Raw genomic sequence first — 23,924 nt, forward strand, 5'->3', positions numbered from 1 at the left:
TCATCAACATTGGGTTGATTCTTTTTTAACATCTTTATTGGAGTATAATTGCTTTACAGTGGCATGTTAGTTTCTGCTTTATAACACAGTGAATCAGCTATACGTATACATATATCCTCATGTCTCCTCCCTCTTGCATCTCCCTCCCACCCTCCCTATCCCACCCCTCTAGGTGGTCCCAGAGCACCGAGCTGATCTCCCTGTGCTATGTGGCTGCTTCCCCCTAGCTATCTATTTTACATTTGGTAGTGCATATATGTCCATGCCACTCTCTCACTTTGTCCCAGCTTACCTTTCTCCCTCCCTGTGTCCTCAAGTCCATTTTCTACGTCTGAATCTTTATTCCTGTCCTGCCCCTAGTTTCTTATGGAACAGGTTAGAAAGCCCAGATAAACCCACACACATACGGTCACCTTATATTTGATAAAGGAGGCAAGAATATACAATGGAGAAAAGACAAGCCTCTTCAATTAGTGCTGCTGGGAAAACTGGACAGCTACATGTAAAAGAATGAAATTAGGACACTCCCTAACACCATACACAAAAATAAAATCAAAATGGATTAAAGACCTAAATGTAAGGGTTGATCCTTTTTATTCTTAGAGTTAAAGTTATTTATATTCCAGTAGCTTTGGCTTATTCAGCTAATTAAGAAAATTTAGCTTTTTTCTCCTTTAAAATAATTTTAAAGTTTTCCATTTTGTTCGAGTTATAATAATGCTTCTTTTTCGTGTTAGATGAGAAGTAGACAGAGAGGGTGGTTTATGAAGACAGCATTTATGGGCTTAATTATGAAACACTTCCAGCATGAATTGAAATGTTTGACAGACCAGCCAACAGATGCCTTCAATACAGCATTTCAATGTTGCCACTGATACTAACATGCACACCAGAGCAGCTAACATTTGAATATTGTTAAAGCTGCAGTTTGGTTCATGAGAAATGTGTGCATCTAAATTGAAACCCCATTAGTTTTCGCTCTTTAAAAATGGAGGTAACCGTCTGCTGGAGTTTGCTTTTAATTAAAACTACTCTTGCTAATACTGTGAGCAGTTTTTAAGGTGAACTTCAGTCCTTTAAAATAGCTTAATTTCAAAACTGAAATCAGAGTTGGCTGTAACTGACGATATACCTGAACAAGTAATTTCTTTCCTTAGTTCTCAGTTCCAAATTGTAGTGAGGTAAAGGAAGATAATTATTTTAAACTTTATTTCCCCCCAGACATATTGTAATTGCATGTTAGATAGTGTTGGGATTAAAGGCAAAAATACTGCATTTTGAATATATATCCCTGCCTTGCCAGAGTCTTTGAAAGTAAAACAAATAAAATATAATTTCTCAAATTTGAGCGTTCCTTGGCACAAGTATTTGCTTAGGCTTGGGATCTGATAAGAAAGTTTTTCCATTCTTCCTTTATCATTGAGCTGTGTGCAAATCAGCGAAAAAGAGGTGGAAGCATTTTGAATTCAAAATATTAATTACAAGTGTGCTGGGACATTGCCTAGGGTACTTTTAATAAGACTCACAATAAACAATTTGAAGCTTTTCTTACTTAACTATTTATACTTTCTGACCACAAATATTCAGAAATATTATATGTATAAGAAAGAGACTCTCATTTTCCTGCTTAGGGTCAGTTTTTGGCCTCATTTTTAATCGTTGAGAAATTTTTCAAAAACAATTGCATACCGTGTTGATAGTGTTCTTATCTCACCCTGACCCTTTGACCCAAATAGGGAAGCCTGTGAAGGCTGCAGTTACACAGTGTATATTGGAAATGAGTTTTTTGTTTGTCTTTATAGAAATTTGTGATCTGATAGGCTCATGCTTCATAATAGCAGGAAGCTACAAGATGATGAGTAGAGCACATATTCTCTACCACCTCTCTCATCTGTTAAAAGAAAAATTTTCCACAGACAATTTACTGACCTAGTAGGCTTTTATTCAGTGATTCATCAATCAGGCAGCATTCAGTCTGCAGATGGAAAGGCGCTCCAAAGAGCTGTAGAAGACGAAAGATTTTTGTAGACCAAAGTAAGCAGGTACAAGGAAGGGGCATTTGCTGATTAATTAAAGCAGGGTTACTTTCCTTGTAAGGAGCAAAGGGAAGCCTTGGAGCCAGGTCAGGTAACGTGTGCTGAGCAGGCAAACACTGCTTGGTTGACCTAAGCCTGCTTTTTCTGGGAGAGCCCAACATAGAAACAGTTAAGTTTTGGTTTGCTGATGTGGGTAACGTGAGCGACTCCATCTTGGGCCCAACCTGGTTACTTTAACGCATCAAAAATTACATTGAAAGACAAGGTATATGAAAAAAAGTCATACTGTACCTGGAAATACTGGACCAGATAATTTGAGGAATGCCTAGAAGTTGACAACAGATGGAATCAAACTGATAGATGACTAAGAGCAGAGAAAATCACAGTCCAAACATATTAAAAAGAAGCTATTGCTATGATAAGCCTATTTTATCCCAATGAAATTCCAGAGAAATTACAAACTGAGATCCAATAAAGGTAAAAAACATGTGGGGCTCATGGTCCATGGTCAGTGATAAGTAATGAATGTGTAAGAGGTGGGCAGTTGGAGCCAGTCCTGCCTCCCGTACATCCCAAGAGATTATCAGTGAGAGTGTTTGTCCCCAGGATAAAGGCCTGAGAAATACTTCATAAACAAAGTGAGACATTTATTGAGGACTTCTGCCATGACTCTGTCTTGACTGTAGATCTTGGGATGGACAACTTTTTCTGTGCAGGATGGAATAGTAAATATTTTAGTCTTTATGGGCTTTGTAATCTCTTTCACAACCACTCCTCTCTGCTGTTGGAGTAGGAAAGAAGCCATAGGCAATTTTTAAATGAATGGGCATGCTGAGTTCCAAACAGACTTGATTTATAAAAACAGGTGGTGGGCCATATTTGGCTCATTACCTGTAGTCTACCAATTCCTGTTCTAGAGAAAAAAGCAGAACAGATCCTGCAGTAACTCAAGATCCCCACAATAAGTGGAGGTAACAGAAAAAGAGATTTGTTACCCATATAGGCCATGAGTCCAGTCTGATCCATTAACTCAAGCGTTGTTTCTTTGAACAGATCAAACACTGACAAAGATTTGCAGTTCAGAGGAGGCAAGCAGAAACAACAAAGCGATAGGGAAAAGAAAAATCTCTTGTATGAGAAAGAGATTTTTTTTAGAAGACTGTACAATACTACATGTGATTTTATACTAATATTTAAGTTGAAAATCTAAATTAAATGGATAATTTTCTATGAACACTGTTTCTAAGATTAATTCAAAATGAGGTGGAAAACTTGAGTAGACCAGTAACCACAGAAATAATAGAAATGGTAAGAAAGTTTAAATTTAAAGATAGGTACCTCGTAAATAGAGCCCTGTTCCAATGGTTTCTTTAATTTCTCTGAACAGTGTTTTCTGTAGTTTTCAATGCAGAGGTCTTATACATTTCTTGCTAGATTTATTTTTAGATAATTGATATGTTTTGATGATGTAAACATATGCTAATTAACTTTAAATTTTCTAATGTTTGTGGCTGGTATACAGAAATATATTGATGTTTTAATATTTACCTGTGTCTTGAGACTTTGACACATTTGCTTGCTAGTTGTAATAGGTTTTTGTTTTTTTGAATATAGTTTCACAGGCTTTCTATGTACATGAATATACCATCTGTAAATAATGACAGTTTTACTTCTGACCTTCCATTCTCTTTTGCCATTTATTTCCTTTTCTTGAGTCATTGAATTGGCTACGACCTTCAATATAATGTTAATAGAAGTAATCCCAGTCTTAGGGAAGAACAATGTTTTACCATTAAGTACGATAGTAGTTCTAGATTTTTGTAGATGACCTTTCTCAAATAGAGGGAATACCTTCTATTACTACATACTGAGAATTCTAATTTTGAAGAGGAGTTGAACTTTTTCAAGTCTGCTGAGATACTCTTGTGGTTTTTCTCTTTTATTCTGTTACCAAGGTGAATTTTTGAATGCTAAGGCAACTTTGCATTTATGATGTATTACCATTTATAGATGTATATATTTTTTGCTGGATTCTATTTGCTAATATTTTGTCCAGAAATTCTGCAGTTATATTCATAAGGGACATTTATCTGTAGTTTTCTTTTATTGCAATATCTTTGCCAGTTTGGGGATGAGGATTATGCTCCTTAAAAGGAATTGGAAAGTATTGCATTTTCATGTATTTTGTGAAAGAGTTTATTATAGAAATCACTGGTAATGCTATCTGGGCTTGGGGTTTTCTTTCTTTATAAATTATAAATTGATTTCTTTTATGTACATGCTGTTGTGTAGCTTTTTTAGTTTCTTTTTTTCTTGTGTCAGTTTTTGGAATTTCTGTTTTTCAAGGTATTTACCCATTTTTTCCAAGTCCGGTTTGGCAAGTTACAGCCATCTGGCCAAATCTGGCCCGGTGCCTTTGTGTTTGGTAGTTTTCACACTTCACTGGCTAAGTGGTGTCATTGCACTAGAGACCATGTACCCCTCAAAGCCCGAAACATTTACTGTCTGGCCCTTTACAGGAAACGGTCATCCACCCGTGAACTGCGTTTTCAAACTTATTGATGTGAGTTGATCTTCCTATATCAACGTTATCCTTAGCACATCTGGAGGATCTGGCATCGTGTCCCCCTTTCATTCCTGGTGTTGGTGATTTGTGTTTTCTCTCCTTTATTTGTAATCAGACTTTCTATGTGTTTATCAATTTTATTTAAGTTTTCAAAAAACTAATCTTGGATTTTGTTGATTTTCTCTACTGTTTGTTTTGTATTTCACTGATTTCTGCTTTATCTTGATTACTTCCTTTCATCTGCTTATTTTGAGTTTAATTTGCCTCTCTTTTTCAAGTTTCTTAAGGTGGGAGCTTAGATTATCAATTTTTACACCTTTTTCTTTTCCCACATAGCATCTGAAAGAAACTTGATAACTTGATGAAGATTATCTACCAGAAACCTACAGAGAAAATCATGCTTAATAGTGAAACATTAGCATCATTTCCATTAATGTCAGGAATGGGGTAATTATACTCACTTTCTCTGACATACATTGCTCAGTATTGTGCTGGTTTTCGCAATATGACTGAAGGAGAAGTAGGAAACGAACAGTGCAAAGGGAGGCGATAAACCGAGATTCCACAACCCATGACCTGATAGTGTCAGAGAGTGTGGGACCTGGTCTCTTTGGCAATTTTCTTTGTTCTAGCTGAAATGAAAATCCATTGTTTCTGATATTGCTTAAGTTGAAACATTGGTGGGTTTCGGGATTAGAGATCTTGTTGCTGTTGTTAAGAGACTCAGAGAGCATTACTTCTGTGTATGTCCAGGTGGAAAGAGGTTGAGGGTTCTGGTAGCTGACTCCCAAAGTGCTGTAGTAGTTACCTTGTAATGTTCACTTCAGTTTGCTGAGCTGAGGACTACAAGCTCCAGATCTTAACATTTCTACCGAGGGGTGCTTCCAGCTTCTTTGCTGCTGTGGCGTGGGTTGTGCCTAAGCTGGGAAATCTGCCATGCCTTGATCCTGGTAAAATTGCAGTGCTTCTGCTACTACAAGGAAAATGTTCTTCCTGTGTTGCCTTATTTAACCTATAGTATTTAGGGACATGACTCTTTAAGTTCACAGACATAGCCTCTTTATACCATACTGCTGTAGGAGCTGGGTGAGGACAAAATTGAGAATCAACCACTACTATGTATCGGAAACCAGCCCTTCTCTCTGACCTTGAGTATGTTACTGTGTATGCCTGACACCTTCCTTCATGGTGAGCTCACCATTGTCCCACCAAGCAAGCTGGTCCTGTATGGAAGAACAGGTGTGGTGTCTTAGACATTTGTAACATATAAACCTCAGTGATCAAGATTCATGTCTCTTTCTTGGGAATTGTTTCCATGTTTATCTAAACATGAGAATTTATAGGAGGGCGATGCCTAGTTACCTCCTTCCATCCACCGGAATCATTAGAGGTCAACTCTTGTCTGGCCAAGGTGTCCTGTTAATGAGTATGTTATCCATATGGGAAACTTTTGGGTTTATAAAATATACAATAAAATCCTAGAATCCTGTACTACATCCTGGCTCCACCATTTATAACTGTGTGATCTTGGGCAAATTACCTCGTATTCTCATATATAAAATGAGAATAATAATAGTACCTTCCCCACAGAGTTACTGTGATGATTAAATAATAATAATAGTACCTTCCCCACAGAGTTATTGTGATGATTAACTTAGAAATATGTGTATGTATATATACACAAAGATAGATATTATACACACACATACTATATATATACACACACATGCACACATATATAATAATGCTTGTTAGATATGTTATCTAGTAAGTGCTCAGTAAATGTTAGTTCTTATTATCTGCTGATACCGTCAGAGAGGAACTAGACCAATGGCAATGGGGCTGGTATTCTGCTCTCTGCACTGTCCTCTTGTTAAAATGGAGGGATGGCCTCTGACCATCTGGAGCCTTATCTCCATCTGTGCTTTGGGTCTCGTCTGCAGGATTTCCGGGACTTCCTTCTCTACTGTGTCTTCAAATTCTTACACTGGCTCATTCCCATCAGCAATTAAACATTCCCAAGTCTCTCACATTGCTTAAAAACAATAAATACAACCACCAAAAAGTATTCCTTGATGTCACACTTCCTTCCATTTCCTACTCTGCTGCTGGAACTTATATTATAACCAAGATTTTTGAACTAAATATCTATACTTACTCATTCCATTTTTTCATCTTCATCTCTCTCCAAGAACCATCTCTAATCACTTGACTGAGTATATTTCTATTTTTTTAATGTTAGAAATACTTCCTTTTCAAATGCCCTCTTCCCTTATATTCATCTTTATTTGAATTCCACTTTTCCACGTACTTCTTGGGTTATTCTTCAGCTTTCTTTCCTTGTTCCTTTTCCTCCTCCTGCCCCTTAACTGTTCCTTGTGGCTCTAACTTAGATCCCTTTTTCTTTTCACCACAGCACATATCCCTGGCTAATCTCATCTGCCCTTATGGCTTCTCAGTTTCTGTTGTAATATGCTGGTGACTTTGACCTCCAGCTCAGACCTTTCTCCTGAAGTGGAGTCAAGGGCATATTGGACTTGTCCACTGGAAATTTGACAGGCACATCCAGCCTAGAGCATTCAAAATATATTTACTCTTCTCAAATCTGCTTCTTCAGTGCTTCCCAAGTTCATTAAAAAACACTGACACTCTTCACCGGTTGCTCAGACTAGAAGCCCATTTGACTCCTCTTTCACCTGATACCCAGTCAACCACCAAGTCTCTTCAGTTGCCCTAAATATATTTATTCTTACTGTTTCCTTCACTACTTTGTTAATGACCTAGTCCCAGCTACTCTTTACTCGCCTGAGTGAGTGCAGCATCCTCTTCTCTGGTCTTTTTTCTCCAATCCTGTTTCCCTCCAATTAATCATACTAGAGGCAGAGAAATCTTTTAGAAACACACATCCGATTATCACCCCACCTCCCTAAACCCTTCAACAGTGTCTTCTTGCCCTTGGATTGAAATTCAGACCCTCAGAAAGCTGGCCCAGCCCTGCATGTTTGGGACCCCTCTTCCCTCTACAGCATCCTTCCATACCTGGTCTGCCTTTCCCTTTCCCTCTCACCATCCCAGACTTCTTTCAGTTCCCTCCCAGGGCCACCTGCCATATCCTGAGCTGCTTCCTGTGGCTTAAACACTGCCTCCCTGGGTGGGAAACCCCTAAACTCTCTACAGCCTAAATCGTACTCACTCTTTAGGTCTCAGCATAAATACCCTTTCCTGTAAAATGTCTTTCCAAGCTCTCGATTAAGCAAGGTCCTATTTCTGTGTGCTGTCATAGTACTTTGTACTTGCCCTAGCAAAACAATTGTAATTATTTATCTGCATTCCTCATTGGCCTATAAGCTCTGGAAACAGTAACCACGTTAGCGTTGTGTGAATGAGGGGATGAGAGAACAAAATGTTGTTCTGGTGTGTATTATTGCTGTCATTCATTTCTTCCTTTGTTTATTCATACGAGTGTTTCCTGAGTACATGCTTTGTGCTGGCTGCTATGCTACATGTGAGAACGTAGTGTTGAATAAGACAGATAAGGACCTTGCTCCTTGAGAGCTTACAGTCTAGTGGAGACAAACAGTAAACAAGGAAGTAAATAAGTGAATGATAAGATACTAGTAAGAACCATGAAGAAAATAAATCAGGAACATGTAGAATAACAGGGTAGGTGGAAATAGGATGGCCAAGGAAGGCTGATCTGAGGAGGTGAACTTAGACTAAGACTTGAATAATGAGAGGAAGCCAACTGTACAAAGATCAGAGGGAAAATGACTCCAGACAGGTGAAACAGTCTCTGTGACCTTGAAGCAGCCATGAAGGAGAAGCAAAGAGAAGGCCAGGATGGTTGGAGTGATGTCAGGTGGGAAAAGAGTGATGGGAGGTCATGGAAGGCTTTGTGTTCATGGATAGGAGTTTGGACTGTAAGTAAAGGTAGGCGTCTTTCCGGTTCAAGATACACCGTACATATGCTCCAGCTAAACCAAGGTGTACTGGGAAAACAGCCACTTGAGTTTCAGAGGGATGTTTTTGACCTGAGACAAACATCCTCGATCCAGTAGAGAATCATGTGATGTTTCTTTAATCAAGGGCAAGAGTAAGTGCTGATTACATGATAAAGTATATATTTCTTAAAAGCTGCTGAGGAACATTTTGTATATGTCACAGACCGTAAACTTGTATGCAGTTACAATATAGTACAATACAGTAATTGCTGCCTGATACCAGTGTCCAAATGATAGATATTTTATAACTACTATTTTTGTGTGTGTGTGGGTACAGAATCTTATCACTTAGAAAAGAGCATCATTGGGGAAGTTTAATCTTGAGAGACAGTATAAGATCCTCAACATATAATGCTGTCCAGATAATGCTGATGAGCTGTATTTTTAATCATCTGTCACTTGACAGAACTTTTGTAAAAAAGGAATCAGTAATGGAGAAATCACAGGGAAGCTCAGATAAGATATTGCTTGTGAAAGCACTTGAAAAATGTTCTTAAGAGACATAAAATATTATTACTGTTGTTACAACCAACTCTTTCTAACAAAGTACTGGTACTGGTGTAAGATTTGTGACTCTAAAGACTGGTTATCTTGACCGAGATAGAAAATATCCAGTGCCAAAGCACCTTCTTTCTAACCAACATGCCTATAGATTTTGTTGAGAAACTTGAATGTGTATACGCTATTACTGTTCATTCAGTCATCTACTCAGTACTCAAGCATGCATTGAGCACCTATTTTTCAGTTTTGTTTGTTTGTTTTCTGGCTGTGTTGGGTCTTTGTTGCTGCACGTGGGCTTTCTCTAGTTGCGGTGAGAGGGGGCTGCTGTTCATTGTGGTGCGCAGGTTTCTCATTGCGGTGGCTCCTCTTGTTGCAGAGCAGGACTCTAGGCACACGGGCTTGAGTAGTTGCAGCATGCGGGCCCTAGAGCACGCAGGCTTCAGTAGTTGCAGTGCATGGGCTCAGTAGTTGTGGCACAAGGGCTTAGTTGCTCCGTGGCATGTGGGATCTTCCCGGATCAGGGCTCGAACCCGTGTCCCCTGCATTGGCAGGCGGTTTCTTAACCACTTTGCCACCAGGGAAGTCCCTGAGCACCTACTTTTCAACAGCTAGTGGCTCTGGGGACAAAGCACTCAGCTAGACAGATGCGGACCTTGCCCTCATGGAACCGAAAATCAAAATGAGCACTGAACATGGCATACGTGAAATAATAATCGCCTCTGCTTTTCTTCTCATGTAACTACATTTTATAGATGTAGGATATTGAAAGTAGAATATACAACAACAGCTATAAGGCTGTTGTATATGCTGAATGTCTAAAGTACGTATCTTCTATTCCTTTGAACCACTTATTCATTGTGTTTGATTTTAAGTCTCTCTGGAATACTTTTTGCATAACTACCATTTGTCCAACTTGGAAAGTGGTGGGTGGATTGATCTTGTGGAGGTTGGTACAGGAAATCTATGCGGTGTGATCAGTAAGAACTCAGGCTCTGAAGTCAGAGTGTCTGGATTTGAATTCCCCCTGCTCTGTTTAGCAAGTGTGGTTAATATGCCTACGAGTCAATTTTCTCATCTGCAAAATGAGGATAATAGATTGTTGTGAAGATTACATGAGATGATACAGACAATAATCCTAGTTAGTGCCTGGCACGTTGTAGACTCTGATTTAATGTGAATTGTGCATATGCTGCGGTTATGCCATCCTGCCTGCCTTCTCCATGCTTACTGTAATTATAGAATCTTCTCCAGTGCAGCTGCATAGCAGTTTCTGGGCAGTCTGCATTGTTTGGTGTTTTCTGGAATGTGGTAATAGTACTCTAGGGAATATGTTTGTGACAGTAGGTACAAAGGTTTGAGAGCCTTTGATGATATGATTTACTCACTTGCAACCAATTCTTTCGGGATCTAACAGTTTGTCATTGACTGTCCTTTGCAGAGCTAAACAGGAAAGGGGACAGTATAGTTTTACAATATGATACCCTGGAATAAGGCAGAATTTTGTTGTTGTTGTTAATAAGCTTTGAGTAAGACAGGAATGTTTTATGTAAATAAGCATGCTAACAAAATGACCACCTAAGAGTATCCTTCGGAACTTTCTGACCACAATTAACAGTAAGATATATTTTATATCAGATCAAGTTTACACACATACGTATACACTCAAATATGAAACTGAAATAAACTTTCACAAAACAATACATATTCTTACTACTGTAGTGCAGCATTTTTGTTTCTTTCTATTCCATGTTATTCCATTCTATTTCATTCCTTTCCATTCTAGGAAAAGAGACCAGTAGTTTGAAAAATATTGATCTCAGAAATTGGTGGGCAAGACAATTCTTGTTTAGACAAGAATAGGGGTATGAATAAGAATTAAGTGGGTTAGTCATCAGCTGTACTGTTTAAATCTTTTCTCAGTGATCATCCTAGATCCCATGCAAAAACACACAAACAAAACCCAAAACCAACCAAACAAAACAGCACTTGGTATTTAGTTCTTACTATACTTTGACAGATATTAACTCAGTTTGATCTTTTAAAATTTTGCAGTCATTTCTAGTCCAGCAAAGTTGCAGACCAGATCGTGGTTATATGGAGAGTGAGTTCAGTGCAGCCAGGAAACTTTGCTTCTACCTCTGGCTTGGTCATTACCTGCAGGTTGACCTGTCTTCTCTGAGTCTCAGCTCAGAAGGCGGAGTGGGGGGGGCAGTAATAATGTTTATTCTATTTAAATTAATTAATTTAATTAAATCCCTCCCTCCTGCTCCTACCCCGAGGGTGGTTTGACAGCCAGCTGGGACAATGTATTTGAAATAGTTTTGTAAACTAAAGGGACCTTTACAAATATAAAGACTATTGAGCTGTAAGATTCTGTATTTGTAACTATTACCTCCTTTAAAAAATATGCCTTCTAGATTTCTCAGTTGAATACACTGATTGCACTTCTGCTGGGAGAACTTCTACCTGGAGACAGGCAGAAGATCATGACAATTTGTACCATAGATGTCCATGCCAGAGACGTGGTGGCAAAACTTATTTCTCAGAAGGCAAGTTATTTATAGAAATTTCATGTGTTTTTTGCTGTTTCCTAAAAGTGGTGTTTATTATCAAGAGTACTTCTAAGAAAGTCGGGGTTTTTTTGTTTTTTTTTAAGGTTGTATATTTTAATTAGTCCTAAGAAGCTGAGTGCATTTACTCTGGGTATTTTTTATTTGAGTTAGTGAATATATTATCCTCATGAGAGTTATCCCAAGTGACATCCCAAAGGGTTTGGCCAAATCAGGAGCCTCTAATTCAGATCATCCAAAAATTAAGTCAGGATGGAGGAACCACAGGAAGTCACGTGTTCACTTCCCTGTCTTCCGGCTTCTTTACACATAATTATCCATTGGCCTCTGATAACCACCACTGTGCCTTATCCATCCAGTAGCAGTAAGATTGTGTACCACCTAAATCATCTCTGTGTGCCTTTGATTATTTTCCTTTTGAAGAAAGAGAAATGTTGGCCACCCCTTGTCTTTTCCATTCAAAGCTAAATTACTTTCTTTAAAGAAGTTATTTTCTAATCCTTTCAGTGTGTTATTAACCTTCTTTCCTTATCTCTTTAAAAAGTCCATGTGTCTCTTAGATACTGGCAGTGTTTAATGCGGAAGGAGAATCTCTCACCCTTTTTCCAAAATACACTGCTGCTTAAAATGTCTGAAATATACTTGTCTAGTGAACAAAATTGACATACCGTGCCCATAACCTACTTCTTCCAAATCCCTTTTGTTTTTTGACGGTGGCATTTCCTTTCACAATTTGAATGCATGCTTGTATTGTGAGATGTTTGCTGTTGTTTTTCTAGTTCCTTCTCAATTTATTAAAATCAAAGTGAATTTTAATTCTCTTCACAGAGTGCTAGCTAATGCTTCCTTATGTAAGCATAAAGTTAAAAAAAAAAAAACTTCTTGATCCAGGTTCAGGACCATCAGTGAAAAATGTTGCTTAATTGCTAATCTAAAACTGATCCTTGCAAAACACGATTACCGTGTATTCTCATTTTGATGATGAGCCATTGATAACTACTCTTTGAATATGACCTTGCATGTTTTATTATGTTTTATCAGTGGTGATTTGCTTGCAGCAGGATAAAGTCTGATTTAAAATATGTTCTTTATTTTGTACTTAGAGATAGAGACTGTCTAATTCCTGCTCATTTAGTATGCATAAATATGCAATGTCGAGACTTATGTAGATATCAGACAAATGAGTAGATAATAATTTTGGTAACTTCCAGTGATTCCTAAGAAACCCTTGGGTCATTTGGCTTTTGAATGAGACTGGAATTATTTTTTCAAACTGGGAAAATAATGGATAGAATTGAGTAAAATAAGAAGGAATAGCAACGAAAAAAACACTGTTGTTTGGTTTAATGAAAAATGACGTGGAAATCTCTACTGAAAGCAGAACAGTTTTAGAATGGACTTGGTTGAAAGTATAGTTTATTTATACCTCTGACATGCAGAAATAATGGATTATGTGCTATTTTAATACAGAGTGTATTTTTCCATCTGATTTCAGTGATAATAAATATAAAGTCACAAAAGTGATCAGATCCCCTGGGGTGATTCATAAAAGGGGAAAAAGCATTGCTTCAACAAATTGATGTTGTTTTACAGTAATAACCTTCTTAAAATGAAGATGTTTATTACACACATATATCTGATTAAGTATTCAACCATCTACATGCAATTACAATTTGCAGTAGCATACAAGAGATTTCCCTTTTGTGAGATTTTTTTAAGAGTAAAATGTGATTCAACCGAGTTGATTAGATTAATAGATTACATTTGTGGCCTTAAAACTATCAGTGTCCCGTGTGTGATGATCATGTGATGTTTTTAGGTCGTCACTCCCCACGCTTTTGCTTGGCGCTCTCAACTTCGTCACCGGTGGGAGGACACCCAGAAACATTGCCTCGTTAATATTTGTGATGCCCAGTTGCAGTACTTCTATGAGTATTTAGGAAACAGCCCTCGACTAGTGATCACTCCTCTAACTGACAGGTAACAATGCTAAGTTGGAGTCAGATGGGAAAAGCCAAGCCAAAAGTTCCCCAGCATGGGCAAAGATGTCTGAGATTGAAAATAAAGGACTGTGAGAAAATGATGAACAAATTGCGAAACTGTATGAAAGCAGAAGGTAAATGCACTAATTGAGTGACATAGCAAATGTTGGTGTTAGAGACACATTAAAGAGAACCAAATTAGAAAAGCAGAATTACATATGCTATGTGGTATACACATCATGAAATCATGAACAGTTATTATGGCTCAAGGCAGCATCTTTGATCTTGGAGTCCATTTTCTCTGGTTATTTATGGCTAACACCCTGATATTAGAAGTGTAAAAACGGGAATTGCGTATATTGAATTCATTTTGAAAGGATTACATACAGTGAAAGGAAGAAAAGGAGAACAGAAATGATTCAACAGATACAGTACTTCTGTGCTGAGAACTGTCCCATTGTCAAGCAGGTAGGGTTCCTGCTCTCTCAGCGCACACTTTCTAGGGCAGTGTGGTGTGTCAGTGGCTGGGAATGAAGAGGAACAGTAAACAAATTAACAAAGTTATGTTAGGTGGTAATATATGCTGTGACAAAAATAAAACAGGGTGATAGGTTAGAAAGCGTCTTGAAGGGAGAGCCTGCCATAGATTGTATGAGAGGACATTTGAGCCAAGACCCAAATGATAACAAGGAACCAGCTATGCAGACATCCTGGGCCAGAAAGTTACAGGCAAAGACAAGTACAAAGTTTCTAAGATGGAAAGGAGCTTGGCAGGTTCAAGGGGTAGACACAGAGCCCAGTGTGGCTCAAGCCTGTCAAGGGAGCAAGGGATTCTTAAAAGTTCATTGCCTCTTGACTCCAAGTTAATAGATACACACGGTCAGAATGTTGTAGAGGTAAGGATATGTCACGTTGACATGAGATTCTTTGTTCATATTCCAGCCTCTGCTGAATTATTTGGTGGGAGAAAGCATATTTAGTCCTTGGTATTCATGAAAGAGAAATCACACCTCAAGATCATGTGCGTGTTCCCAGTTATCCAGTTACCATGATGCCGTATACTTTATCTGGGAACGGAAGGGCAGACGGTTGCAAGTCTGTCTGTCAAGCTGGGTAGCGGTGGCCCTGGGAGGCTGATAGATTTCCCTCCCTAGCTTTGTGATCTTTCTTGCACATACTAATCTGCTCATGATGTTGTACTTGATAAATCGTATGGCTTCTGCAATTGTTTCTCTAATTCAGTTCCCTTTAACTTGTCTCTAACTAAAAGTCAGTGTTCACTATCTTAATTAGTTAATTTATGTACTGCTTTCGGGGTGAGAGATTAAACTTTTTAGCTGACAAAATCGCTTGAAGAGTCAAAACTGCAAATGCCAGAGTCTGCTGTATACGTGACCTTGCACATAGAGAAGGGGGTGGGGGGAGGCACAGCGTACAGGAGAAATGGGGAAGAGGCATTAAAAAAAATTACCAGTGTGTGAGGCCAATAGCTTATTAACTTTTTAATTTAAAAATCACTATGTGGTTTATTTGGAAGTTAAAAGGAAGATGAATGTTCCTTTTATAGAGTGAATAGGGCTGTATAAGATGTTCGCACTGTGTACATTTCTTTCCCATTTCATTCTTTGGATTGTTTACTAATTGTTTACATTAACACAATGCCACCTTTCAAACACTTTCATTATGTCTTGTTTGAGGCCGACCTTCCCCTTGTGTGGTAGACTGGACAGAGAGCATTTCCTTCTCCCCTATGTGGGCAGGTTCAGAGAACCAAGTCAACCAAGCTTGTAATTGAGAGACTTGGGCTGGAACACAGGTGGATTGGTTTGGGGGTGCTAAGCTGCTGTTCCAGAGAGACCCAGAATATAAGGCCTTCGATAACATGGCAGCTGGGGTCTCAGTTGTGTGACATTCCCGAGGAGGATGGTCCAACTTTATAGGCTTCTGGGTGGCCGACATGCTACACGTGGTTTGCACATTTGTTTCAGCCAGTGGGAAAGGGGAAAACGTCTCAAAGGAGGCATCCCAGGGTTAGCACACTCATTTCAGTACATAGCATGTTGGCTGGAGCTTGGGCACTTGACTGCTCCTGGCTGGAAGGCAGGGAGGAAACGTAGTCTGCAGCATATAGGTGGTCATATGTCAGGCAAAACTTGGAACCACAAGAAAAGATTAATAGGGGATAGTCTGCACTATAAAAAGTGCTATAATTCCTAGTCCAGGGGTCTTTCAATTCCATATTCATTGTAAGATGCTCTGAAACGTGGTGGCTGTAAAATATAGAAACACTCTTCATTTCCATAAGTAATTGCTTCTATCTGCATAGTACTTTGAATTTTTTAAGGCATTTACCTTTGGCCTTCTTAGCGGTCCATTGCCGTCACCACTTGGGCACCGTGTTGGGTTGGCTTTCTTAATAAAGTCCTACGATAAACCTCATTTCATGGAGGAGAAAACTGAGGCATGTTGATGTCAGAAATGTAATTTAAGATTATCTGATGGGTGGCAGAGTAGACACTAGTCCTGGGTCTTCCGTGTGTGTGTCTTCCCACTAGATCCACTGTCTACGCTGAGACAAAAATCATTCATGAGTCTGAAGAAACCTCACGTTAGGTCCTCACCGTTTATTAGTTTTCCTTCTTTTACAAGTATTAAATTCTGTCTTTGCATAGTTTTCCTCAGTCTAAGAACCTCTGAATCTTTCCTGCAAAAATAAGTATTATCATAATCTAAACACACGTAGCGACACGTTCAAAGTGAATTCCTGAATACGTTTTAACGTAATAAATTGTTACGTCTTTGTTATATTTGCTTTTTACAGTGAAATAGGTATATATTATTTGCATACTCTGTATTTATGTTTACATATCTCATCTCTTTATTAAATAGCAGTTTAATGAAGTTAGTGTTTCATTCATCATCCAAGATATCTATTTTTCTTTTATAAACAATAGTTTGAGATGTCTGCCATATTAATAATATGTTTACCTAGAAATATCAGAAATTGAAGAGCATTGCAAATTAAGTGAAGTGTCATTTGTATTCAAGTATACAGCTCTTAGGAAATGAGACAAATAAAGCAGTACATTCTTCTCTGTTACTTTTAAACAGCCAACCTAAAATTAAATTTGATATTATCCTAACTCTCCCCATGAACGAATCAGAGATGTGTCAGTATTTTGTGTTACAACCAGATTCTTAGACCGTGACTTCTTAAACTTTAAAAAATATTGGATTGTCCCTCACATCTTCTAGGAATCTCATAGAAGATCGTAATATATGTGTTTTCTTTTGCTTAAAGGTGTTACATTACTTTAACTCAGTCACTTCATCTCACCATGAGTGGGGCTCCCGCTGGCCCGGCTGGTACAGGGAAAACAGAAACCACCAAAGATCTTGGCCGTGCCCTGGGCATGGTGGTTTATGTATTCAACTGTTCAGAGCAAATGGACTACAAAGTAAGTTAGTAATAAAATGATACATCCTAACAATGTTATTCCTGACCTGGAATGAGTCAAACGAATAGCTAAAAACCCTTTTCTGTTACATTCTTAATGCCTCACTCCATCATTAAGTCCATAGGAAATATCTATAAGGGATTGGTGCAGACAGGAGCTTGGGGCTGCTTTGATGAGTTCAATCGAATTTCTGTGGAAGTTCTCTCCGTGGTGGCAGTACACGTGAAGATGATACACGATGCCATCAGAAACAGGAAGAAGAGGTGAGCGGCGTGTAGCTTCTTCCTGTTCTTACAAGTGGAAAGAGAACCTTAGAGCAGTGCAGGAGACCTCATCTTCACAGTTTCCAGCTGCCTCTCCCTGTCCCAGGAGATGGTTAAAATGAAAGAGACTGGTTAATTGTGAAGAATTATTTTGAATAACCTCCTGTGTTTCAGCCGGTTTTTTGTTTGTTTGTTTGTTTTTGCGGTACGTGGGCCTCTCACTGTTGTGGCCCCTCCCGTTGCGGAGCACAGGCTCCGGACGCGCACGCTCAGCGGCCATGGCTCACAAGCCTAGCTGCTCCGCGGCATGTGGGATCTTCCCGAACCGGGGCACGAACCCGTGTCCCCTGCATCGGCAGGCGGACTCTCAACCACTGCGCCACCAGGGAAGCCCTTAGCCGTGTTTTTTAAGTGTTCATTACAACAAAGGTGTATCACATACTTTAATCAGTGGAAGAATAAGCACCCTCTACAACACGAAATCCAGTTATCAATTCTCAGTCCTGATCTTACTTGACCTTCTGGCAGCATTTGACGCAGTCACTCCCTCCCTTCTGCGTGACACACTTTCTTCACATCGGTTCCAGGACTCCACATCCTCCCAGTTTTCCCCCACCCTCAGGGCTGCTCCTGTGCTGATTTCTTCTCATCTGTAAAATGGGAAGAAGTACAGTACCCACCTTATGGATTACAGTGAGAATTAAATGCAGAACGCTTGGGCAAGTGCCTGACACATAGCACCATGTCAGTGTTAGCTATTATTTTTTATTATTATTTCCTGACCCATTAATGTTGGATGTCACGGGCCTCAATCTTCAGGTGTCTTCTTTTCTCTATCTCTACTTGTTCCCTTGGTCGTTTCATTTAGTCACGTGGCTTTCAATACCATATTGATGGTGCTGGCTACCAGCTGCCCGGACCTCCTTTCTATGACATCTAGACTTACATATACAGTGTCAGCAATTGTCTTGGGGCATCTGAAGACTCCATTTGATGTCTCATTGGCCTCTCAGATTTAGTATAGCCAAAGTCGAAATCCTGGTCTTTCCACTGACGCTTGCTTTATTAGTTGTCCTGTCCCAGTAGAATACACCCTCACATTCTTCCAGTTATTCGGGCCAAAACCTTTCCAGATGGAGCTAGAACCTAATCACTTCCCAACTTGGTGCCACACTCTGAAAGACAAAACATGGTACTTAGGGTTTGATGGCTTCATTTGAGAAATCAGTATTATAATACCCAGTTGTGGTTTTCTTTGTAACATTTTTGTATACAGTGAAATCTCATGTATCTGGCCTACCCTTTGACTCCCATTTCTTAGGGTATTTTGCTCAGCTAGCTGTCTTATCCATAAGAACATGTCAGTCTCCCATCAGGGGAAGATCATCCAGCCCTTTGAAACTGTGAACCTATTATAGAAGTTTGCAGTTATTGTAGATATATCTGGATATTTCTACCTTCTAGAAAAATTCTAAGTCCTTCCACCACATGGCTCTGGGAGACCAGTTTCCTGTGACCAGATGTCTGCTGCCTTAACTGCCCCTGATCTAATGTCATGTTACAGAAGTTAGATTCTTCGTCTTTGATCCCCAGACATATTTGATTTAGCTTTTAGTCAAAATATTCTTATTTGATGTAACCCAGGTGCCTTTGAGGCCATCCTTTCTTACAGAGATTGAGATAACTGATCAATGCAAGGATTTCTGAAAATTTCCAACCATGCTTCTCAACAGTCTCCATGTCTGCACGTATGTGAGTTGTACCTGTTCATCGTCATGCTAGCCCATGTGCAAACTGCTAGGCTTCTTCATGATTTCATGAGTTTTTTTTTACATTCTCTTTCCACTCGAGGATTTAAGAGATGGGACGGTGCCTCACCCACAAAGCCTTCCAGCATCTTGCTGGCTCTGTCCCCTGGAGGTCCATGCCTCTGGCCTATGGCTGTCCCTGCTCTGTGTAATGGAAGAGCACTCAGCTATCCTGCTGCCCTAGCCACCTGCCAGGCCTGTCTGCCTTCCCCAGCCTGATACTCTGAGAATGAAGATTTCTCCATTCTTACCTTGTCTAAACACAATCCACCTTCTCTTCATTGTCCAGCATCTATGAAACTCTTAGTCCTAAAAACTGTGGCTGTCTCTTTTCCCTCCCTAGTCCGTGTTGGAGGCCCAGCTCCTTAACCGCTTTAGCCCTCCCCTTTCTTAACAGGAGAAAGCCTTCTATTTGTCTCATTTCCCTCCATTTGGAAGTTTCCTTCTACATGTCCTTCAGTTTGGCTCCTACATCCCTTTACCGTTCCATTGCCCTGGCCATCAACAAGCTAATGGCCCTTTCAAAGCTTTCTGAAAATCCTTCACTGCTTCTCCAATACCTTCAAGTCATGACAATAGCCATAGTCATAGGTAACATCTCTTGAGTATTTACCAGGCCCTAGGCACTGTACTCTTAGCCATTTATATACATAATCTCTTTTAATCCTCATGTAATCCAATAAGGTAGGTAATATTATTATCCTCCACGCTTTTTCTTTTTTTATTAGATGAGGGAATGGAATATGCATAAAGTGATATAGCTAGTCTCTGAATGCTCCCAGTCTGGCCCCAGAGCTAGCTGTCACAAGCACCACACTAATCTACCGCTCAGCGGTGGTCAGTAGATATTTGTTGACTAAATGGGAGGGAAGGAGAGATGGAGGGTGAGCAAATAGACAAAATAACAACAGAACAAGGAGTCCCTTTCTCCTCTTAGCATGGACATTCTGCATCTGTACCGTATCACATTCAAGAAATTGCAGCCCATGCTGAAGGCAAAAATGGCATCACCTTTCATTAACTGTTAAAGTAGTCAAGTCCTCATTTTTATAATCTAGCATACTGCAGCCATGCTAAAACACAAAGGAATCGTTGCCATACTTGTAATTCCTTTGGGGGAAGGGAGTGTATTTTTAATAAACATTCTTCAAAATACGTGCTTATGAATTTTAAAGAAAATTACACAGCATAAACAGCTTCCTAATAATCATTTGCATTTTGCAGTGGTTTGCATTTGTCACTGTGCATTCATATTCAGTGAACACATTTAATTCCATCAACATTCTTCTTCTGATAGATTTGTATTTCTTGGGGAAGCTATCACACTGAAGCCATCAGTTGGAATATTTATTACTATGAACCCAGGATATGCTGGTCGAACTGAATTACCGGAGAATCTTAAAGCTCTTTTCAGGCAAGTGTTATGCTTTGTGGGTTAGCATCTGGAGCACTCATGTCACCTAACGTTGCTGGTTTGCACTGTTAAATGATTTGTTTTTACTTGGGAATTTCTGTGGAAAACCCCTTGTTTTGTATCTTTGGGATCCCTTTATAGAGAGAACTTTCACCATGATAAATTAATTCTTCTGAAATATGAAACCAGGACTCAAAATCATTATTTAAAGTTACATAGTACGTTTGAACATTTAATACTAGCTCTTTTGTAATGATATTTTTATTATAAACATAATCTTCACAAACTACAGAATATTTGGAAAATACGGAAACGAATAAAGAAAAAGTTACCACTTTACCACCCAGAAATAATGATTGTTGTATTTTTATCTAGGCTTTTATAATTCCTGTTTTATGAGGTTAAGATATTAGGTTAGATTTTCACTTAGTTCTCATTTAATATGTTGACATAAGTAGTTTGTCATATTATTGAAAATTCTTTGGAAATACCATTTTTTGTAGCTCCAAAATGGTCTCTCCCATGGCTCATCCATAATTTTCTTAACCATTCCCTATTGTCTGACATGGAGGGCTTGTGTTTATCTTTTCAGTTTTTTATGATCATAAAATAGCCGGCCGTAAACATCCCTTCACATGAAGTGTTATCCTTATTTCAGGTTATTACCAAGAATAGATTCTTACATGTAGAATTACTTGGTGAATGATTAAAATCTTTATCGATGATCTGCTTTCCAAATGTACTCTGACAGTCTATATGCTTATTAGCAGTCTGTCAGAGAACTTGTGCTGTTGTATACAAACCTGTTCTGATTTAAATCAACTTTGTTCAGGTGTAATTTCATGCAATAAAATGCACCCACTTAAGTATCCAGTTGGTGAAAACACTACCACAATCAGGATATGGAATGTTTCCGACACCCCCAGACATTCTCTTGTGCCTCTTTGAAGTTAAGCCCTCACATCACTGATGTCCTTTCTGTGACTCGAGGTTAAGTTTGTTTATTCTAGAATCCCTGTAAACGAAGCCCTACTGTATGTACCTGTTTGTGTTGTCTGCTTCCCTTGAACATTGTGGTTTGGGGATTCATCTGAGTTGTCCAGCATATCAGTAGTTCGTTCCTTTTTGTTGCTGATGAGCATTCTATTGGAGAGACATACTACAATTTGTTTACCCATTCACTAGTTGATGGACATTGTTTCCAGTTTGGAGCTGTTATGAATAAAGCTGCTATGAACATTCATGTACAGTCTTTGTGTGAATATATGTTTTCTTTGGGGTAGATATCTATGAATGGAATTGCTAAGTCACATGACAGGTGTATGTTTGACTTTATTAGAAGCTGCCAATCCGGTTTCCAAGATGGCTGTACCATTTTACACCCTTACCACCAATGTATGAAAATTTCAGCTGCTCTACATTCTTGTCAAAACTTGGTATCGTCAGTCTTTTTAGTTTTAGCGAATCTGATAGATAGGTAGCGGTATGTCATTGTGGGTTTAGCTTGCATTTCCACGATGGCTAATAATGTTGAACATCTTTACATGTAACTTACTGGCCATTCCCATACCCTCTTTTGTGAAGTGCTGTATTCTGCATACAGTCTCTTTGTTAAATACACATAATTGCAAATATTTTTCTCTCAATTTGTGGCTTGCCTTTTCGTTTTCTTAATGGTGCCCATCAAAGATAAAAGTTGTAAATTCAATAAAATCTTATTTATCAATTTGTTTCATGGTTTTAAAAAATATCCTGTTTAAGAACGTTTGACTTGCCCCAGGTTGCAAAATTTTTCAACTATGTTTCTTTTTGAAGTTTTTTTTTCTTGATAGTTTTTATATGGATCCCCCCTTCTTTTTGTTAATGTGCTAAACTGTACTCATTGATTATTGAAATGCTAAACAATTCTTCAATGTTGTATTCCTGGGATAAACTCCACTTGGTCAGGAGATATTATTTTATATGTATTGTTGGATTCAATATGGTACTATTTTGTTGAGGATTTTTAAATTGATGTCATGAGGGACATTGCTCTGTAGTATCCTTTCTTGTCATATCTTTGCTGGTTTTGGCATCAGGGTAATGCTGACCCCATGAATGGCTTGACATACGTTCCCTTCTCTATTTTCTTCAGAGTTTGTGTAGGATTGGTATTGTTTACCCCCTAAATATTTGATAGAATTAATCAGTGAAGCCATTCACCCATTTGGGCTTAGATTTTTCTTTGTGGGAATCTTTTTAGTGATCAATTAAATTAATAGATACAGAGATTTTCCAGATTTTTTTCTTCAATTAGTTGTGATGATTTGCATCATTTAAGGAATTTCTCCATGTTATCTAAATTGTTGAATTTATTGGCATTAATTTGTTCATAATGTTCTCTTATTATCTCTGGTGATGTCCTGAAATCCATGTCTGGTAAGGGTAATTTGTGTCTTCTCTCCCTTTGTTTCCTTGATGAGCTAGAGGCTTATCAGTTTTACTTTTTAAGAGTTCTTTCGTGTTTACAATATGTGTCTTTGTTCACGGTCTACTTTCAAAATAATATGCTACTTCACATATAATGTAAGAACCTCTGTAGTTTTTAGTGTGACGTCTTTCAATTCTCTTAAGCTTAAAATTTGCTTGTCTGTCCATCTAGATGTTTAAGCATATTTCATTTGTATTTTCTTTTAATTTTTATATTATGACTTTTCAAATGTACTTTATCTGTTGAGGGCTTATTTTGGTAAGTAGCATGAAATGAGTATTTAAACAGAATTCTTTTCCGTTATAGTCAATTATTCTAGCACCTTTTAGTGAACATCTTCCTTTCCTCATAAAATAGCTTTCTGTCTAGCATAGCAATTTTATAATGTCCATTTTCCTTGAAAAAAACATTCTAGAGAATAACTATCCTAGAAATAAATGTAATGATTATAGAATATTTTCATTTGAAAATTGTACATCTCTGCAGTATTTTTACATTTGTATACGGTTCATCTTGCATCAATACATGTTTTCATTTGGGTCTTAAAATTGGGAATTATTTTGTGAAGTTTTCATAAATTTGGTTTAACTAAGTGCAGACTCATTTGCGTACGGGAGTCAGGACTGGTGTGAGCAAAGTTTGAAGGACAACTGGGTGATGAAAGTAGTATTCAGAGCGGAAGCAGCATGCCTGAGCCTTGAGAGTATCATGACCCCCACCATGTGGCCTCAGCTGTGTGCTTGCACTTGCTCAGAACCGTAGTCTGCACCTCAATACAGTACAGATAAGAGTAGCCACGTCAAAGAGTTGAGAGAGGGCTTCCCTGGTGGCGCAGTGGTTGCGCGTCTGCCTGCC

At 38.6% G+C, this 23,924-nt stretch overlaps 1 protein-coding gene across 1 annotated transcript in view; it reads left to right on the plus strand.

Annotated features, from left to right (window-relative positions):
• Positions 1-23,924, plus strand: part of DNAH11 (dynein axonemal heavy chain 11) — a 326,309-nt gene that overhangs the window by 119,175 nt on the left and 183,210 nt on the right. The window contains 5 exon segments of the mRNA XM_055085043.1: positions 11,522-11,653; positions 13,494-13,654; positions 16,958-17,114; positions 17,232-17,377; positions 20,483-20,599. Coding sequence (XP_054941018.1) covers positions 11,522-11,653; positions 13,494-13,654; positions 16,958-17,114; positions 17,232-17,377; positions 20,483-20,599 — 713 coding nt within the window.

Source organism: Physeter macrocephalus, chromosome 5 (assembly GCF_002837175.3).
Source record: "Physeter macrocephalus isolate SW-GA chromosome 5, ASM283717v5, whole genome shotgun sequence".
Classification (NCBI taxonomy): domain Eukaryota; kingdom Metazoa; phylum Chordata; class Mammalia; order Artiodactyla; family Physeteridae; genus Physeter; species Physeter macrocephalus.